At 46.6% G+C, this 17,703-nt stretch overlaps 1 protein-coding gene across 1 annotated transcript in view; it reads right to left on the bottom strand.

The window, feature by feature from the left end:
* DNAJC6 (DnaJ heat shock protein family (Hsp40) member C6) overlaps positions 1–15,893 on the bottom strand; it is a 35,847-nt gene extending 19,954 nt beyond the window's left edge. Inside the window, exons 1-2 of the mRNA XM_074151830.1 lie at positions 15,680–15,893; positions 482–632 (exon numbers count right to left, since the gene is read on the bottom strand). Of these exons, the coding sequence (XP_074007931.1) occupies positions 482–632; positions 15,680–15,893 (365 nt within the window). The remainder of the gene's footprint in view (positions 1–481; positions 633–15,679) is intronic.
* Positions 15,894–17,703: the final 1,810 nt, after the last annotated feature.

Here is a 17,703-nt window from a genome sequence, read left to right as displayed (position 1 = left end):
TAACCAAAGCAAAGTGACCTCAGCTTTCTCCAACTCAAGAAGTGGCTATAGCGAAGGGAACAGTTAAATCAGCAAGAAGAGCCTCCTCGCACAGCAAAGGGAAGGCATACAACATGGGCCAATTTTCAGTGACAAAATATTTTAGTGGTGGCTGAGCAGAAGGACGCCAAGGGGGTCAATGAAGGAATCGGAGCCCAAGTGCTTCGCTTTCACTGGTGGGGCCTTTTCCAGATTTCAGGATGTTGATGCTCGCTTACTGTGAGCATCACTTATTTTCACAAATTTTTCACTTTGGTTTTCCTGCCTCCTTGAGGCCAAATACCAATCAATTATGAGACAGAATCAAAGAAGTCACTTGTGATTTTCACCTCCTTCCTTCTCTAGGTTAGCGGGAAGTTGGGCTGTGCTAGTTAAGGTGGCAGCTCAGCGCTTCAGAGCTAGTGATTTTTACCTGCATTAGGCAGCTTCAGCTGTACTGTACCTGGCAACAGATTGCATGACCTTTGAAGATGTATCTTTCAGGGTATCCTTCAGGTTATCCTTCAAATTGCTGAAGAGTCTCCCTGCTCCTCCTTTCACCATATCCAGCAAGCCTCCCCCATAGCTGGACTCCATGTCTGGTGATGAGGCACCTTCAAGTACAACAAAGCCAAAGCCAACATCAGTCACTTGGAACAAATCCCCAGATCCAACACACCCGCTCCTCTATTCAGATGAACATTCATGAGAGCTGCTGCATGTCAAGCATAGGGTAAAAATAATTTTAAAGTCCTGATTTTCCAGAGATAAGAGAGCATGTTCTTGCCACCTGGGCTCAGAAACCATCATCAACTCTCAGCATTGTATGTAGGTTGACTGTTTAGTATCAGTACAGTATGGACAACCACCACACAAGCTCCTTCACTTCTCAACCCAATCCAAAGCAAGACCAGCTATGCAGCAGGCAGCTAATTTGCCGGTCACAACCAAGACCAAATCAACAACCACCTCCACAGAGGGAAGAAAAAGGCGCTTGTATATACAAGAGCTCTTCAGCTCAACTGTCACAGCTGCCAGTTTGACTGCAGCCAGATGACCAAAGGTTGTCTTATGACTATCCATTTCTATGGATATAGGGGAAGTTGGAGTGATTTTAAGTCACTTAAGGGTCCAGTTAGATTTGCCCTGGTGGAAGATGATGGAAAGAAGAGAAGAAAGTTCAGGAATTAAAATTCCCAGCTGAGAATGAAAACCTTTTTGGGTATTTGTATGTTTGTGGCCTTAACGTAGGACTCAGCAAATTGCTAAGGCTACAGCAGAGCAGAGCTGACCCCCTCGGTAAGGTTTTCCTTCACAGCTTGATACAGCATGAAGCTGCGAAGTCAATAAGAGACTAACATAGAGCAAAAGCCATTTAAAGTGTTATTTTGATGGACTGTGACGTGGCCTTACACCTCAAGTGTTGGCATTTGGCAATTATACTAACTATTCCACTGCCTTAACCAAGGACTGATTTATTGCAGCCTTATTATAGCAATGCTGTGTTAATAGCATCAGTCATTCTCAGAAAAGTTAGGTATAATAAATTGGATTTAGACTTGGGTAAATGTGGGTTTGTGTTATTGCAGAATTGAGTTGTTAGAAACAAACCTAGTAAAATTTGATTTTAACTGCTTATTAGCTATAAACTCTTACCTACTTAAATCGCTTTCTGTTCACTAGGCCTCAACTATTTTGATCTTAGCAAAACTTTAGCTGCATTTCTGTAATTATACATTTGGTACCTAATTATGTCAGATTAGTCAGCAATCCTAGATCCCCTAGCATAGCAAATTAAGCAACAAGCAACCTATGTAAAGGCATGCTACGCTCTCAGGTAGGTTCATAATCGAGTTGGCATCCACTAAGAGTTGCCTTTCCCAGAGCACACGGAAAGTCTAAGAACATTTGTCCTGCTGTAGAGCCATGGGATGGCTGCTTTGTAAAATGAATGCGCTGGTCATTATTAATTACTCCAGCACCCAGAAATGGGGAAGATATATCATGGTTAAAGGCAGGCTGGTGGCATTGCCAGTGCTTGTTATATGTTTTACAAATAGACTTTACAACTATCACTTCTCTGGTTCTATAGCACATCTGCAAGTAGTGTTAGATGCACACCACTGAAATATTGCTCACAATCATCGTTACCAAAAGAAATATTCTACACACATTCAGACTATTAAGAAACATGAAAAAAAACCTACATCTAGAAAAGCTCCTACTGATTTACTGTGTAGATTTCCAAACCCATCTAAATGGCATTCACTCTCTCAAACCTGGAGTGAGCTATCAATAGATGTTACACCTAGCTTCAAGCTGGAGACTCCACTGGTAAAATGATGCTATTAATTCCCCTGTGCACAGAGGGTGCTTAATGCACTCTGATGTGGTCATGATCCACACACACATGATCCATGTGCTTGACCAGTAAAATCAGAGGCCATCTCTTCTCCCCTGCACTCTGCCAGCTTCAGAACAGAAGTTGCCTTCTCAAGGCACAGGAATATTTCTTTTGCCAAACCACTTGCAAGTGTCTACTTCAGGTATGATTAAAAAAATCCCAACAAAATAAACAAGAGAAAAAAAAAAGTAGCTTGTTGGCTTCCAAGTACGGAGTCAGTGTTTGATCTCTCTTCAAAACCTTTGCTTTCATATTACTCTGTGCTAGGAGAGCTGGGGTGGAAGGAGGAGATAATGTTCAAAAGGTACTTTCAGTTCTGCAGGTCAACTTTTAAAAGAAAGGAAGGTAGAAAGGTGGTAACTTGGAACAAGGAACGGGGGGCAAAGGGATCAGAGGACCAATAGTACGGGACAGATTTTATTCTTTGAAATGCTGTAGGAGAGCAACAGAAAGGCTTCAAGAGCATGGAAAATCTAGAATCTTTAGAGGTCAACCCAAGGCAGGAGAGGAAGGAAAAGTAGAGAGAGAGAATGAGAATTTAGCTATATTCCTAAAAGAAGCAGCAGCAATTAATTCCAAGTTTACAACATACACTAAAACAGAGAGACAGAAGAGATGGTTAATGAAGAAACACAAGCTGGTGCTACTTAAAACACTAGTTTTGTGCTCTTGATTAAGATTTAGCATGAGGCAAGTGTTGCTTAGCTGTTGTGAAGCGACTGAGGAAGCTTACAATGCAGCAGCACTTGGGCCTACACCAGGTGCACTGATTTGCTGGGGTATCTTTTAGTCACTGGCTCAGAGCAGCATCCTGACAAAGACAGGCTTTCACAGTTACTGGGAATGATACAGTCCCCACAGACTGTTCAGAGAAGAACAAAATAAACACGTTCAAAGGATCCTCTGCCAGGCAGCATCTCATACAAAGCATAAAGATATATAGAGGAGCAAAAAAGGTTAATGCATTAACACACAAACCTGACAATATATACAGAAATCCACAAGAACAGCCAAAAAAAAAATTGATTAAAAAAAGGTAGCCTTCCCCTGCATTTTTTTGCCGAATAAAACATTTCTGTGCTAAGCCCCTCTGGTAAATGAAGGCCTTCAGAGGTACTGCAGACCTTCCCAAAGGACATCTGCGGTTCCCTGGACCACGTGCAACAGCTGCTGGAATGGTTCACCAGGACAGGGAGGGCTGAGCCCCACATCCTACACATCTCCTGTGGAAGTCACCACCTGGCCCAGCATCACCTACTGCGGCCACTGTGCATCCTTGAACCACGTTCAGAAGAAGCTGGCTTCATAGGTTTGCTTTTCTTGAACATATAAGCACTGGAAAATGAGCAGTTGAGTTTTCCCTCAAGGACATTGGCAGAGAACTATGATCTACTCTTGTGGTAGAAGGAGGACCAAGGACACTGACCGAGTCCGAAAGTATGAGCCCATTATTGCTCCCTCTCGGAGCCCAGTAGGGAGGAGGTTCAGGTTTCAGCGTGCAGATGAGGTGATCACCACGAGCTCGGGCAGGATATTGAGTTAGCGGCATAAAGGCATTTCCCTGCACAGAAAGATCTTCCTACCAGGGTCGGGTGGTAAACCCAGAAGCGAGAAACAGTCCTCTCCCTTAGCACAACAGCAAAAGGCACATTTTGTATTAAAAATAGGTGCCTGGGGCACATGACGCTCCCTCCATCCCACCAGGACCTACAGTCCACGTGCACACGTGCTGCAGCCAAAGCCAAAATTAACACTCACAGGCCCCACACAAGCCCCAGAAGCATCTTCTGGTACAGCAGAAACAGGAGGTCACAAGCTTGTCCGAGCAGAAATAATTTGCTGCAAGTGAGCAACGCAGGAGCCTGCCACGTGGCTCGGATCCCAGTTTTTGGCATGTCGTCACATGGCAGTTCAGCTAACGTTGACCGTGGGCTGGAGTTGCTGTCCAGAAGTCTCATTATGGAGAATTAGTCTCTGTGTATAAGGGATGCCTCTTGTTCCTTGCGTGGCAAGAATTCTTCATTAACCCAGTTATTGGATATGCCCCGAAAGGCTTAGTGCGCTTCAGAGACACGCTTCTGACCTGTGTTTGTAGCACAGGTTTCAGAGGGATCGCTTGCTCACGGCAGCCTTTTCATTTCCTAATAAAGGAACTTTTAATGTAGCGGTTTCGCTGCTGTGCGTGTGCTGCAAAGCGTGCCCGGGATGCATGGGATGGCTCTTCTTGAGTAGCTCTGTTAGGTGATGGCAACGATGATCTCCTCAGTGAAGCGCTTTGAGTCAACGGAGCAGCGTGACAGAGACAACTTCATCCATTCGGTTGACAAGGTGAAGTCTGTATTTGTTCTGGCTGAAGGTACTTGCCCCGAGAAGAGACTATTCTGCGTTCAGAATAAACCTCCAGCAGTCACCAAACACAGCGACAACCTGCTGCCTCTCCTTCCCAAACTAAAATATCTCATACAGTAGCCTTCCTATCACAGCGCTTTCTCATCATCAGCTGGAAGGTGGGATTTCTCTGGACACATTACAACTGCAGGAGCCTCTACTGACAGCACTGGCCTTGTTCTGCACGGGATGGAAGCTGGAAAGTTAGAGCTTCATTAGAGCACTTAAGCTCCCTTCTTGCTCTCTAGTTAATTTTACAAAGTACCAGAAAAAGGATGTGTGGTGCAGGAGAACTTCTCCCATGGCAGAGACTGCCGAGACAGCGCAGTCCCTAGAGACACGTCCCACCAAAGCAGATACACAGCTTCGGAGGAGAACGCTGCGATCATCGGGGAAGTTCAGAAGGATGCACTCCTGTATAGGAATGGCTGCGCAGAGCTCCTCCGCCTGCTGTCCCACCATGACCTGCTCACCAAAGGCACAGGCATTGAGCCAGAGCAACATGAAATGCTTTAGGACAGCTTTTGGGTGTTGGGGGCTTTTAGAGAGACTGATACTTATCAATAATGTCAAAAGAGGCCTGCTACCATTGGTCTTCTCTTAGTAGAGCAAAACCAAAGGGTACATATTAGTCAAACTCAGACTCATCTCATGGACAGAGAAAGAAACCACGCTGTATCCAGAAGGAAAATACGTCCCTCACCCCCATGAAGGAGCACTGTCTTTGACCCCACTTGCTGCAGTCCCACAAGCAGTGTCTGTGCCTAGTCTCAAAAGCAAAGACACTTAAACCAGTCCAGCTTGAAAGACTGGGTTTTGGGGCCAGAAATGGGTGAATGAAACGAGGGTGATCCTGCATGATGAGGGATATTTTGGTACCAGTCACCATCACCTGCAGCCAGAGGTTTCACGAGGGACCACAGAGGGGCCATCAGCAGAGGGTTCCATACTACCACCACCTGGTGGAGATGCTCACTGGTTGGGACAAGCGAGAAATGCCCGATTTGGAAGCTTTCCCTGCAAGATCTGCCCATCATGGCCCTCATCTGCCTGGGGGGGGTCCCTGAGCAACAGCCTGCCCAGGCAACCCACAAACCCTGCAAACCACAGGACATGAATTCCAGCTCTCCAGAGAATTAAGGGGGAAATAAGCTGACATTTAAAAGGCATTTAAGACTGTGTCAGCCGGAATATTTATGCTGATGAAGCAATACTTAGCTTGAGAGCGGGGAGGTGAAAGCAAGACGTCTAGAAATTGCAGATCGGGCAGTCAAGTACTGCGTTTCATAGGTTACTTAGCAAGAGTAGAGAGACCCTTTTGCCTGCAAAGGGCAGACAAAAAGCAGACATGAAGCCATAGGAAAGGAAGCAGGTTTACCTCAGTCTGCCCAGACTATATGTAATAGTATCTTCAATGTCAAACTATTCTTTTTTTTTTCTTATTTATTTTTTGCGCTCAGAGAGCTGCTGCCTGTGCTTTCTTTAGAGATGGAGCAAGGACGGAGCTAGACCTTCCCTGTTCCTCACCACTGTTCTTCTCTAGAAAAGCATTAAAGCCTTCATCTCCCGCCCTCCCAAAACAAGGGCGTTAGTTTGGGAGTATTAAATACTCCTCTGTATTCTCTTTCTGTGGTAGCGTGAGGGCCTGACACTATGATGAGAAAAAAAGCTTGTTAGCTGCTGCATACGTGTCCCAGATTCCACGTTTCTGGAAGTTTTTAGCCACTTCCTACGGCCTTTTCCCTTTCGGGGAAGTATTTCAGGGGGAGTTGTTTGCTTCTCTTCCCCCACTATTACCAGGGCACAGTGTGAAAGGGGAGCGAGGGACGTGGTGGAGGCTGCCCTGTGCCTTGGCAGAAAGGGCCCTTTTAAAGGTCCCCGAACTGAAAGAAGTTGAGCCGCTGTTGTTGTGGCTTCGGCAACAAAGCCTGAATTGTTTTTAGGGAACACTCAGCAAAAAATGATACTATTTGTGCTTCTGCCTCCTCCCCCCCCACCACCCCCAGCAGCCCTGCCAGCTCACGTTCTCCCACACGCAGCTCTCCCAGCGAAGCCTGTGTAACACGGGCCACGATTTCACACCAGCATTAAGGGATATCAAAGCCAGGCTGCTGTGGCCCCATCACCGTACTGACGGGCTTCACCTCAGCATTGCACGACAGCCCACCGAGGAGAGGAGGAGCAGCCCTGGTGCAGGCGTCCCTACCACAACGTTATTAGAGCATCCTCATATAGGCACGTCACCTATGGAGGGATATAGGTATGCAAAAAACGGAGAGACAGCCAAACTGAGCCAGGCAGAGCAGAGTCCCCACATGCCTGAGTGGCCTCAGCATCCCCAGCTCCTGCTGTTCCCCACACCGAGCCTGTCTTCTGTGCTCAGCACTTCATCTTTCAAGGGATTACAAATCAATTTACAGATGCTACTGGAAGAGTTTAAACCCCTGTTTCAAGGCGGGGGGGTGGCAGGTATTTCTAAATGGAAATCTCCAGGCAGGTGGCTCCTTTGCATCCAGCGATAATCGATAGCGCTTAGATCCGAGTGCTTTGTTTGTCAACTACATTTAAGAGCACAACCTCAGCACCTTGAAGCCCAATCCTGCCTAACCGTTCCTTCCAGCACACAGCTCCCTTCTGGACAGCTGAGCTCTATCACATTTAAGGAAAGACTCCAAAACATCTATTCCATTATCACAGAATCACAGACTGATATGGGGTTGGAAGGGACCTCCGGAGATCATCTAGTCCAACCCCCTGCCAAAGCAGATCGACCCAGAGCAGGTTGCACAGGAACGAGTCCAGGCGGGTTTTGAATGTCTCCAGAGAAGGAGACTCCACCACCTCCCTGGGCAGCCTGTTCCAGGGCTCTGCCACCCTCACAGGAAAGAAGTTCCTCCTCATGTTTAGGTGGAACTTCTTATGTTCAAGTTTGTGCCCATTTCCTCTTGTCCTGTCCCTGGGCACCACTGAAAAAAGACTGGCCCCATCCTCTTAACAACCTCCCTTTAAGTATTTATAGGCATTGATCAGATCCCCCCTCAGTCTTCTCTTCTCCAGACTAAAAAGACCCAAGTCCCTCAGCCTCTCAATTATATGCAGCCCCTCATTATACGCACTTACATCCTCTCTTAGGGCAGACGTAGCCCAAGTTTCATAATTACATCAACTTTTTAACAGGCACCGAGTGGTGGTTGGCAAAGGGGGAGAAATCAGCAGCAACAGGTGCATCTACACCAGCAATAAAGGGCCATTTGCAGGAAAGGAGAGCACTCCCACCTGCAGAAATTACTTGGGAAGTTCCTCAGGCTCACAGACCCTGAAGACTGGTAGCAAAAAAAAAAAAAGGGAAAAAAAAAATAAATCAGTCTCATCTGTCCCCTCCTCCACCGCTGTCCCAGATTCCTGGTGGAGTTAGATTCCCTACAAGGCTGAGCACAGATATTCTGTAAAAACAAAGAGCGAAACACGTGCAGGGTAGAACTGCAGGACGACTGCAGCAGAACAAGCCTCCACCACTTGAAAACGCCATCACCAAGACCCTGTGCTCACTCTGACGCTTTAAAGCACATCGTGGAGGCATTCAGGCAGAAGGCTGCTTTAGCATGTGTAATCCCCAAGGAAAAGAGGTTAAAGCCCAGGGCAGTGATTTCAGCGTGGCCAAAGGGAAGTTTAAGACCAGGCTATAAAGATGTTTGGACTCTCTAAAGGCACAGGGAAGCAGAAGACGCACTACAAGCCAAGGAGCCTAACGCAAGATAAGGGCTCATCAGATCACAAATCATAAACCAGCATTATCCCCTCACTCCAAAACCAGTGCAGTTTGGCTATTTTGCAATAAGAGTATTAACGACGAGACTGCTCAAGACAAAACCCAGCGGTTTTTCAGCAGGAGGGGAAAGGTGCATTCACCAGAGGCGAGCTGGGGGCTGACAGAGAGGAGACACGGCTGCAGGGAGCTCCCCCAGAGCATGGCCAGCTCCAAAACACAGGGAAAAGCCAGAATATTTCTTTCCTAAGCAGGCACTTTGCATAAAACACAGGCAGAGGTAGTAATACGAACTGCAACTGTAGAAGCCATACCAGGCGAGGCTGGGAGAGGACGGGCTACAGGAGGTGAGCACAGAAAGAGCTTCCAGCTTTCAGGAGGCAAGGACAGGCAGCTGCCAAAGCCACTGCTCCCCAGGCAATATCTTCCCTTCCATCGTAAGGGCTGGTTCAGCGCACAGAGGGTTCAGCACAGATCTATCTTGCGGTGTAGACATCCCGAGCATTAAGACATCTTCAATAATTTATTCAACTGAGGGAGTAGTTGGGGTTGGTTTTTTTGTTGTTGTTGTTTGGGGGGTTTTGTTTGTTTCTTTGGGTTGTTTTTTTTTTACTGCAACTTTCCAGCAATTAGCCCTATCCAGACCTTTTGCCTGGAATAGATAGAAACTGCTTCAAGACCCAAAGTAGCATTACTACCTGCCCAAGAACTTCTCAGCAGCTCAGAAGGGTCACTCCGTCTTGTTCTGCCCTTCTCACTCCCAAAAGCTATGAGCACCTTTTTCAGATGAATTTAGGCTGGGAAAATAAAGCCATTGTAAGCTTAGAAGGGGCTCATATAGTATAGACATTAGGAGGAAGGAAAGAAGAGAGGAGGAACTCAGAAGTTCCTAAAGGAGATGCTTTGATAGGAATAGGTTTGCATTCACACCTTAAGGAATTGCTGCTACAGGGAGATTTCTGTGCATATCTGTGGCTGTTGGGCAACACATGTCCAGGTGGGCAGTGTCACCTCCCTCCTCAAGAGCTGCTCCGACTTCAGGAAAAGCTGTATTCCCCCTTCCCGCAAGAAGTCACGGTCCTTTTCTGTGTGTGGGCTGGGACAGGGTCCCTGATCTTCCCCGGGAAGCACTCGGAGCCGCTGGCAGCGGAGAGCGAGCTGTGGGGTAGAGAAGCTCAAGAACTACTTCTTGTGCTTTTCTATGATAAGATGCTAGAACTAATAGTGTATGAGCCCAAGGCTTTTTATCTGAAGGTTCATTCGAGACTACCTAAATGTAAACTTCATGGAAATTTGAAGAATTAAGATATTTCTGCTTTGACTTGAGAAGTAGTAACTAAAACTGCTGCTTGCACCATCAACTGAGCAATATGTAGGATTTCCAGAGGGGTTTTTGCTTCCTTCTTTAGAAGGGTAATGAAGTTGAGGGAGGGAAAAAAACTTTCCCCAGTGCTGTACCAAATTTGTTTGACTTGTTATATATTTTCCCTTATAAAGCTCATACTACAGTGAACAAAGCGCATGTGAGGCTGGAATACTGAGCACAAACCATGAAATTGGTCTTTAAAGTTGATTGACGTTCTCCCTGCTTCTCCTCCCTGTCAAAACAACAACAAGAAAAAAAAAAAAAAGGCAGGCACTACTGCCAGCACCAAACCATTCAAGTGTCCAAAAAAACACCAACAAAACAAAAGAGTTATTAAACCGAACCTCCCCATTTGAAAATGCAGCTAGAAGAGAATACAAGACAACATTGTCAGCGACGGTCTTTGTCCCTCTGCCAGTGACATGGAGATGTCTCTCTTCTGACTCAGTGAAAAGGAATCACCAGAGCACAAGAGATTATATTTGCAAGTGTAAAACAGTTCAAGAAATCTCAACTTCAACACTGACAATTTATTTAAAACACTTTTCTTTCGCAGTTGCTCTGCCTGAGAAAGCACGTAGCGCAAGCGAGTCTATCCCCTGAGTGTTTAAAAGCTATTTTGTTGATTAGCTAGTTTATAAACACCACAGAAGAGCGTAGAAAGAAGGTGGGTTATTTTTCCCCTTTCGTAACACGTATCCTTGCTGTTAGTTTATCTTATTTCCTAGAACTTCTTCTTCTTTCAGTGCTCAGCCAGCTGCTAAGAAAGCATTATTGAATGCCACCGTGAAAACCTAAATAAATTGCTTCTTCACTGCCTGCTCCTCATTGTGTTGAGCACTTTCAGCAACTTAAAAATAGAGAGACAAAAGGAGTACTCTACTGATGCTCTTCTTGGAATTTGTTTTTCCAAACTCACGATGTTTTCTGCCTTGCCACCTTCAGCTCAAGTCTCCCCTTCCCTCCATCTTCAACCTTCCAGCCCCAGTCCCGCACACTCTCTGGAGGAACTGGCAGTAACGTATAGGTCCCATTAGAGTTATGCACTAGGATCACGTTATGGCGTGGCTTCTGGCATATTCCATAGGAGCTGCTTAAAATATTACATCAGGAGCTGAACATTCAGCAGTTAAGGTCATGTGCTAAAGTTGGGTGGGCATTAAAGCTCTGTGCAAGGCATCGCAGAACTTAACCATAACCCTGTACGAACAGCCCACACTCTGAGATTTAAATATCTGAGATTTAAACCCCGCACTGACCGATACGTCACTCTGACTGGTTGAAGTCTGGCAAAGTTTAAAGCAACCAATGACACAAGCATCATCAGATACCAGCAGTAACTGATCCGGCCGCCCTACCTGAAATAAAGTTCTTTCTCTGGGCTCCTTTGAGCTAACCCCTAGCAGCCTAGCAGGGAGGCGCTCGACATCGCTGTGGGCAGGGGCTTCCATTTATGCTGCCTGTGAGCACACAGGTACCCCAAACTATACTCCGAGCAACTTAAATCGCCACCGCTCCGGTTAAACACCTCTCGTTAGTGCTCCTCTGTGTGCCGTGGGTGATGATAGCAGAAGAATTTTTAACAATGGGAACCAACAAGCCTTTACCAATCCCAGAGACTTTGAAAAACATCTGGTTTTCCCAGGCTCAGCCACCAGACACAGCCTGGCCAGACCCTCCGTCCCAGCGCTCGCAGCCCCAGCGTGCCGGCACAGGGGCACGGTTGGGTCAAAGAGCCCCCCAGGAGCCCTTCCCTTTCCAGCCGTGGTCAGATCCTGCCTTCCAACAGCAGCCCCTTCCCACACACACGATGCTCTTAGTTCCTGGCTGCTTTTTGTTTTTGTTTTTTTTTTTTTTTTGGACACTAAGCAATACCAGCCCCAAAAAATATTAAGCTAATAATCACAAGTACTCTGAAGTTACAGCAAAGCTGTAACCGCTGATCATTTTCATTGCAAAAAGCTGTTTATGAGATTGCTAGCCCACATTGAAAGATGATACTTTAAGATCTATTACTCTGAATTAATTTACTAAAAAATAATAGAAAAAACCCAACAGGGGCCCACTTTCTTTTCATGTGAGTTAGTGTCACTGCAGCAATAGCAAATACAGTCACATTAGCAAAACCAATGGCAATTTGCCCCAGAATTGCCAGCACTTTGCCTTCAGCACAAATCACCCATCTAACTTCTATAATTGCCTAATATTAATCTACACACATCTCCCAGAGAGAAAAGACCATTTTTCTGCACCCAGAGTGCATGGCCCTGGGGCAGATGGAGCTTAGTTCGTGGGGAGAGAAGAAGAAGATTCTGATCCTTCAACTGTTTAACTGCACCGAAGATGCCACTTAACTGCACCCAGAGATGTTGAGGTCCAGCACGGCATTAACCCCACCAGAGTGAGACACCAGCCTGCTGCACCGTGTCCCAAATTGCCTGGTGACACGGGGTTGTACCTCAGGACCCTTTCACTCCTCACCTGCAAACAGCCATTTTGATAACTCCAGCAGCAGCTGTTCCATAACATGTAAAACCGTTATTTAAAACCAGGAAAAAAGAGAACAGAAAAAAAAAAAAAAAAAAAGAAAAACTGAAACACAAGGGAGGTCAGGTGTGTGGGAAGTACATAACAAGCTCTGATGTGGCCAGGGCACCTCATCAGGGTCTGCTACCTAATTAGGCAGAAGAGAGACTCCCCTGCTCCACCGAAACCCAGCAGCACACCTCTCTAACACTGTAATGTGTCACCAAATTATCTCACCCTCCTCCTTCCCAGAGAATCTGGGTCTCTTTTCCCCAACTGAAACATGCTGTACCACTGCCCTTCTTGGGAATTTAGACTCTGGCATCATTAGTGGGAGGAGTGTCAGAGAATGGGCATGTTTAGTTTGGAGAAGAGGAGGCTGAGGGGAGACCTCATTGCCCTCTACAACTATGTGAAAGGAGGGTGTAGAGAGGCGGGTGTTGGCCTCTTCTCCCAAGGGAATAATGACAGGACCAGAGAAAATGGCCTGAAGTTGCGGCAGGGGAGGTTTGAATTAGATATTAAGAAGAATTACTTTACTGATGTAAGTGGTCAGGCCCTGGAACAGCCTGCCCAGGGAGGTGGTGGAGTCGCCATCCCTGGAGGGATTTAAGGAACATGTAGATGTGGCACTTCAGGGCATGCTCTAGTGCCCGAGACTGTTGTTTTGTGTCTGTTTGTGGGTGTGTGTGCTGTGTGGTTGTGAGTGTTTATTTTGGTTTGGTTTTGGTGTTGGTTTTTTGTTGGGTTTTTTGGGTTTTTTGTTTGTTTGGTTTGGTTTTTTTTTTGGTTGGTTGGTCTCTATGATCTCAAAGGTCCCTTCCAACCAAGAAGATTCTGTGATTCTGTAATACATTCATATTATAAATACTAATTTTAAAAAACAAAACACAGAAGGTGGGATGGTGGTTTTCTTTCCTTGCTCCTAATAAGCCAACCCCCCAGCCACCTTATTTTCCCATCTTTCTCTTAAACTGCCCCCTGATCCCACCCCCCTCACCCAAGCATCCATCTTCACGCTGCATTAAAGATAAATCACACCCCACAATCCACGAGCAGCTTCAATTACCAAATAACTCGAAATCACAAGCACACCTGAGGGGTGGGTACAGTTCCTTAAGCTTTTATAATTGCATACTTGGCAGAGAAAAATGTCTTTGCAATAAAATGATATAAACTAGGTGTTTGTCAGCAGAAAGCGTTCAAATGAACAAGGCAGATACAAGCATGGACTTCAGGTTTAGAGCAGAGCATCACACTCATGCAGCTTCTTTTAATTTCATGCCAGGATTTAGAACCACACACCAAAAAATCCCTTATTAAACAGGTAAGGTATTAAAAATTAATAATCCTATAAACTCAATTCAAGGGCCATATTAAGGCCTGAGGTTCGCTGCTGCTTAAGTGTCAGGTGTGTCATTTATAGTAAAATTTAGGCAGTGAGATTACCAAAATGGACTAAAGAAAGCAAACTCTGGTTAACTCAGATCTTTTAACCATTTGCTTCCAAATCCCAGAGGCGGCCCTTGATGAAGCCCATGTGTTTAAGGGAAGAACATCCTAGAAGCTGATAGAGGGCACAGATGCAATTACTGCTCTGGGATGTCTTCAGAGTTAGTAGCTGAAATGTTGAAATGGCTGAAAATTGCACAAAACCTGTAAATAAAGGTATTGTTTGGCTCTCCGAGAGCGCTTTTTCTTTTCCCCCCGCTCAGCAGGGAGTGGAATGGCTTGAAGAAGCTGAACAGAACGATGGCAACAGCAACACCCAAATAATAGAGTGAGCTGACGCTAGACAAAAGCCATGACTTGACAGGAGCTGCAGGATGCTCCCACACCTGGCTGGAGGCGACCACCACCTTCCACAACACTAACACCTTCAGTTAAAGTTCTAGGAAACTCATTCAGATAATTGCTTTAACAACAGACGTTAAACTGACCACGATATCTAACTAACAATCTCAGCAGATGCCAATGTAAGTATCCAAATAACTGTAACACAGCAGCTCACTGTGAGTAACAATCTACTGACACATACTATGATTACAAGCAACCGTAGCAGAGGTATCATAGCAGCAAATTCAAACACATTTCTAAAGCCCAGGAGTAGAAAAAGTTATAAAACAAGTAACTCTTGAAAGCAAATTCAAACGGCAAGGGGGAAGAGGAAAACATGACTCTTATTACACCAAAAAAAGCATGGGGAAAAAAAAAATTGAGGTAAGAATCTCCCCACCCAAGTCTAGACACGGGTCATTAGGGGTTTTTCTCCCAACCCAAGTCCAGATGTGGGCCATTAGGGGTTTCCCTCCCCCATGAGAAGATGTTACCACATTAAAACAAAGGCAATGAGTAAGTACCTGCTGAGTGCCTTGGGCCCAGCCCTTTCTTTCATGGACCAGTACAGGTATTGCTGCAGGGTCACCCCACAGTAATTGGCAGACATCAAATTTGGTTCCCCCACAACTGAACGGGGTATTTCCCCTGCACAAGTTTGAGCTTGAGAAGTTCCCTGCAAAGGCTGTAGATGTCCATTGTGATGGGCACATCTAACCAACCAGAACCACAGCCAGTTCGTTTTGAGAGATCGCTTAAAAGCCATCGGTTGAGTACTCTCGATTACTGGTGATCCAGGCAAATTTGAACCTGTGATTTAGAGGTGAAGATCTCTCTATCCCATTACCAGTCATAAAGACCATCTGGTTCCCCTACTCCCCGATTAAAAAAAAAAATAAAATAAAATGGTGCATCATCTATCAGAATTAATCCAACTCAGATTTCTGAGTGCTTTTTAGAGGAGGGAGAGGAAAAAAAAGAAAGTAACGATGATTCTGGGAATTAAGTCAGTTGGGGAAAGATCCCAAAACCACTCCATCCATTTTAGCTTCAGAACAACCTGTCTCTCCCCGGGGCTGCAAACAGGAGCCGAGCGTGAGGACTTATTAGCCGGCTGGTTTTCGCGGCGCTCCCAACCAGCCGCGGGTGGATTTCCTTCATCCCACCGCCCTCCCCTTTGGACAAAGGGCCGCTATTGTCTCCCCGGCTATTCAAGCTTTCCCCCCCACACACACACACACACGCAACCATCATTGCGCAGTCCACGACACGGGGACACCCCAATGTCCCCAATCTCCCCCTACCTCCCTCCCCCCCCCCCCCCCCAACCCGTGGCGTGGGGCCGGCGACCCCCGTGGGAGGCAACGGGCCCTACCTGAGCTGTCCATGGTGCTGCCGCCCTCGCCGCGGGGCTGCTGGTGCTGCTGATGCTGCTGCTGCCGCGCCGGGCTCCGGCCACTCGCCCCCGTCGCCGCCGCGCTAGCCCCGGGCTTGTCCCCGCCGCCTTCAGCGTTGCCGTTGTCCACCAGCTGTAAAGATTCATAGCCGTCACTGCAGGGTTTTTTCCGGTAGCTCCCCAGAAGGCTCATGGGTGAGGGCGGGAGGAGAATTCTCCTCTGGACGCCGCGGGCAGGGAGGGGAAGGCAAGTGCTCCGGCCGCCCCGAGGAGGGGAGGGGAAGGGCGGGAAGGGAGGGGAAGGGCGGGACGGGGACGATCGTCCCCGTCCCGCCCTTCCCCTCCCTTCCCGCCCTTCCCCTCCCCTCCCCGGCCCGGAAGCAATCGCGAGCTGGTTGGATATCAGGCCCCGGGTGGAAGCATCTTCAAATTAATTAGTTGACGAGATGCTAGGGAAGGCTGCAGAGGAGCCATAGCGGTCCACGCAGTTTCAGTCCCCCCCCCAACTGTCTGCTGCTGCAAGCCATTAGTTAGCAAAAAAAAAAAAAAAAAAAAAGCACTGGATCTACGGCGTTGCCTTTCTCCAGGGCATATTATTCATGCGTTCTGGCAAACGCATGCCTCTCCTGAAAGAGGTCTGCTGTACAGCTGGCATGAAGAGGTTCTTGAAATAGCAATCGGCTTTAAGATCTTTCTATCATGCCAGGGAAAGGTGTGTTCCTTGGGAACGGGCCAAGGTCACCAAGTTACAGGCTGACAGAGCCAGTTCTGCAGTCTGGAGGAGGGGAGGATGGCACAGCATTTCTGCACAGAGCCTCCAAAAAACCTAAAGAGCATCTCTGGTTCGGTGTAACACCACGTCTGTCTGTGGGCAGGTAGCTGGAGGGACTCCCAAACCCTGTGTCACAGTGGGCACCATGGGATGCATCAGTTTGGTTGTCCTCAATGATCTTAAAAGTCTTTTCCAACCTAAATGATTCTATGACCAGCATCCCAAGCCCATGTGCAACTGCTGGCTGAAAGCTGTTGTCACCCAGCTGAAGAAGCACTGCCACCAATTGCTAAGTCATTTTTGTTGTTACATCTCACCAGTCTGATTTAAGCTGTTTGCAAATAAACAGACTTTAGACCAACACAAATTGTGTCCTTGAACAACTGATGAGCCATACCTCGCTCGATGCATTTTGCAACCACAGCTACTAGATCATAATTTCATTGTACATGGAGCAGACGAACTGAGGGATGCTCCAGAGGAAATGACCACTATTAAACTCTTCTAAATGGATTTCTTTTTAATTTAAGGAAAAACAAAGGCAAAAAGAAGCCATAGCATCCAGACACAAGTATGCCTTCAATCTCTCACAGAAGGGACGGAAAGTACTCTGCTTAGAAAAATAGTGTGGGTTTGCTTCTAAAGCTGTAACATCAATAAGCACTTCTGTAGCAATAACTATAACTTGAAATATTACTGACACTTGGCTTAAACTTCCCTGCTTAACACTCCAAGGCAGTGGGCATCTGGTACAGCCATTCCTCGTCATGTGCCATTGTTTATATAACTCCTGCAGTTTTATATTACAGAGCAGACAAGGTACATCTGTGACCCAGAATTTCCTCCGAAAAAATCCAAGCAGATTTACAAGCAGCAAACTAAAATGAACTAACCTGACGTAAACAGTTCGCAGTTCGCAGTGATAACAGCTTGAACTCAAGGTTAGAACTGTGGATTTTTTACCCACCCATGACCGAGCTCTTCATACACGGGTCTGTACAAAGCAATAGACAGATTGCAATGCCCCCCGGTGGGAATGGGTCCCCCTCCCTCTCGGCACCCATATGCAGCAATTTAATAAAAAAAAAATAAAAGCGCAGGTATTTTCACTAGGGATCACGCCTGTTAGTCTCTCCTAGTCAACCTAGGATACAGCAATTCCTGTGCTCTAGGGTAAAAATGGGAAATCTGGGGCGTCAAGGTGGATTTTAATTTATTTTGCTTGCTCAAA

This window comes from Numenius arquata, chromosome 8, assembly GCF_964106895.1.
Source record: "Numenius arquata chromosome 8, bNumArq3.hap1.1, whole genome shotgun sequence".
NCBI classification, from domain to species: Eukaryota; Metazoa; Chordata; class Aves; order Charadriiformes; family Scolopacidae; genus Numenius; species Numenius arquata.
This window is presented reverse-complemented; position numbering and strand designations above follow the sequence as displayed.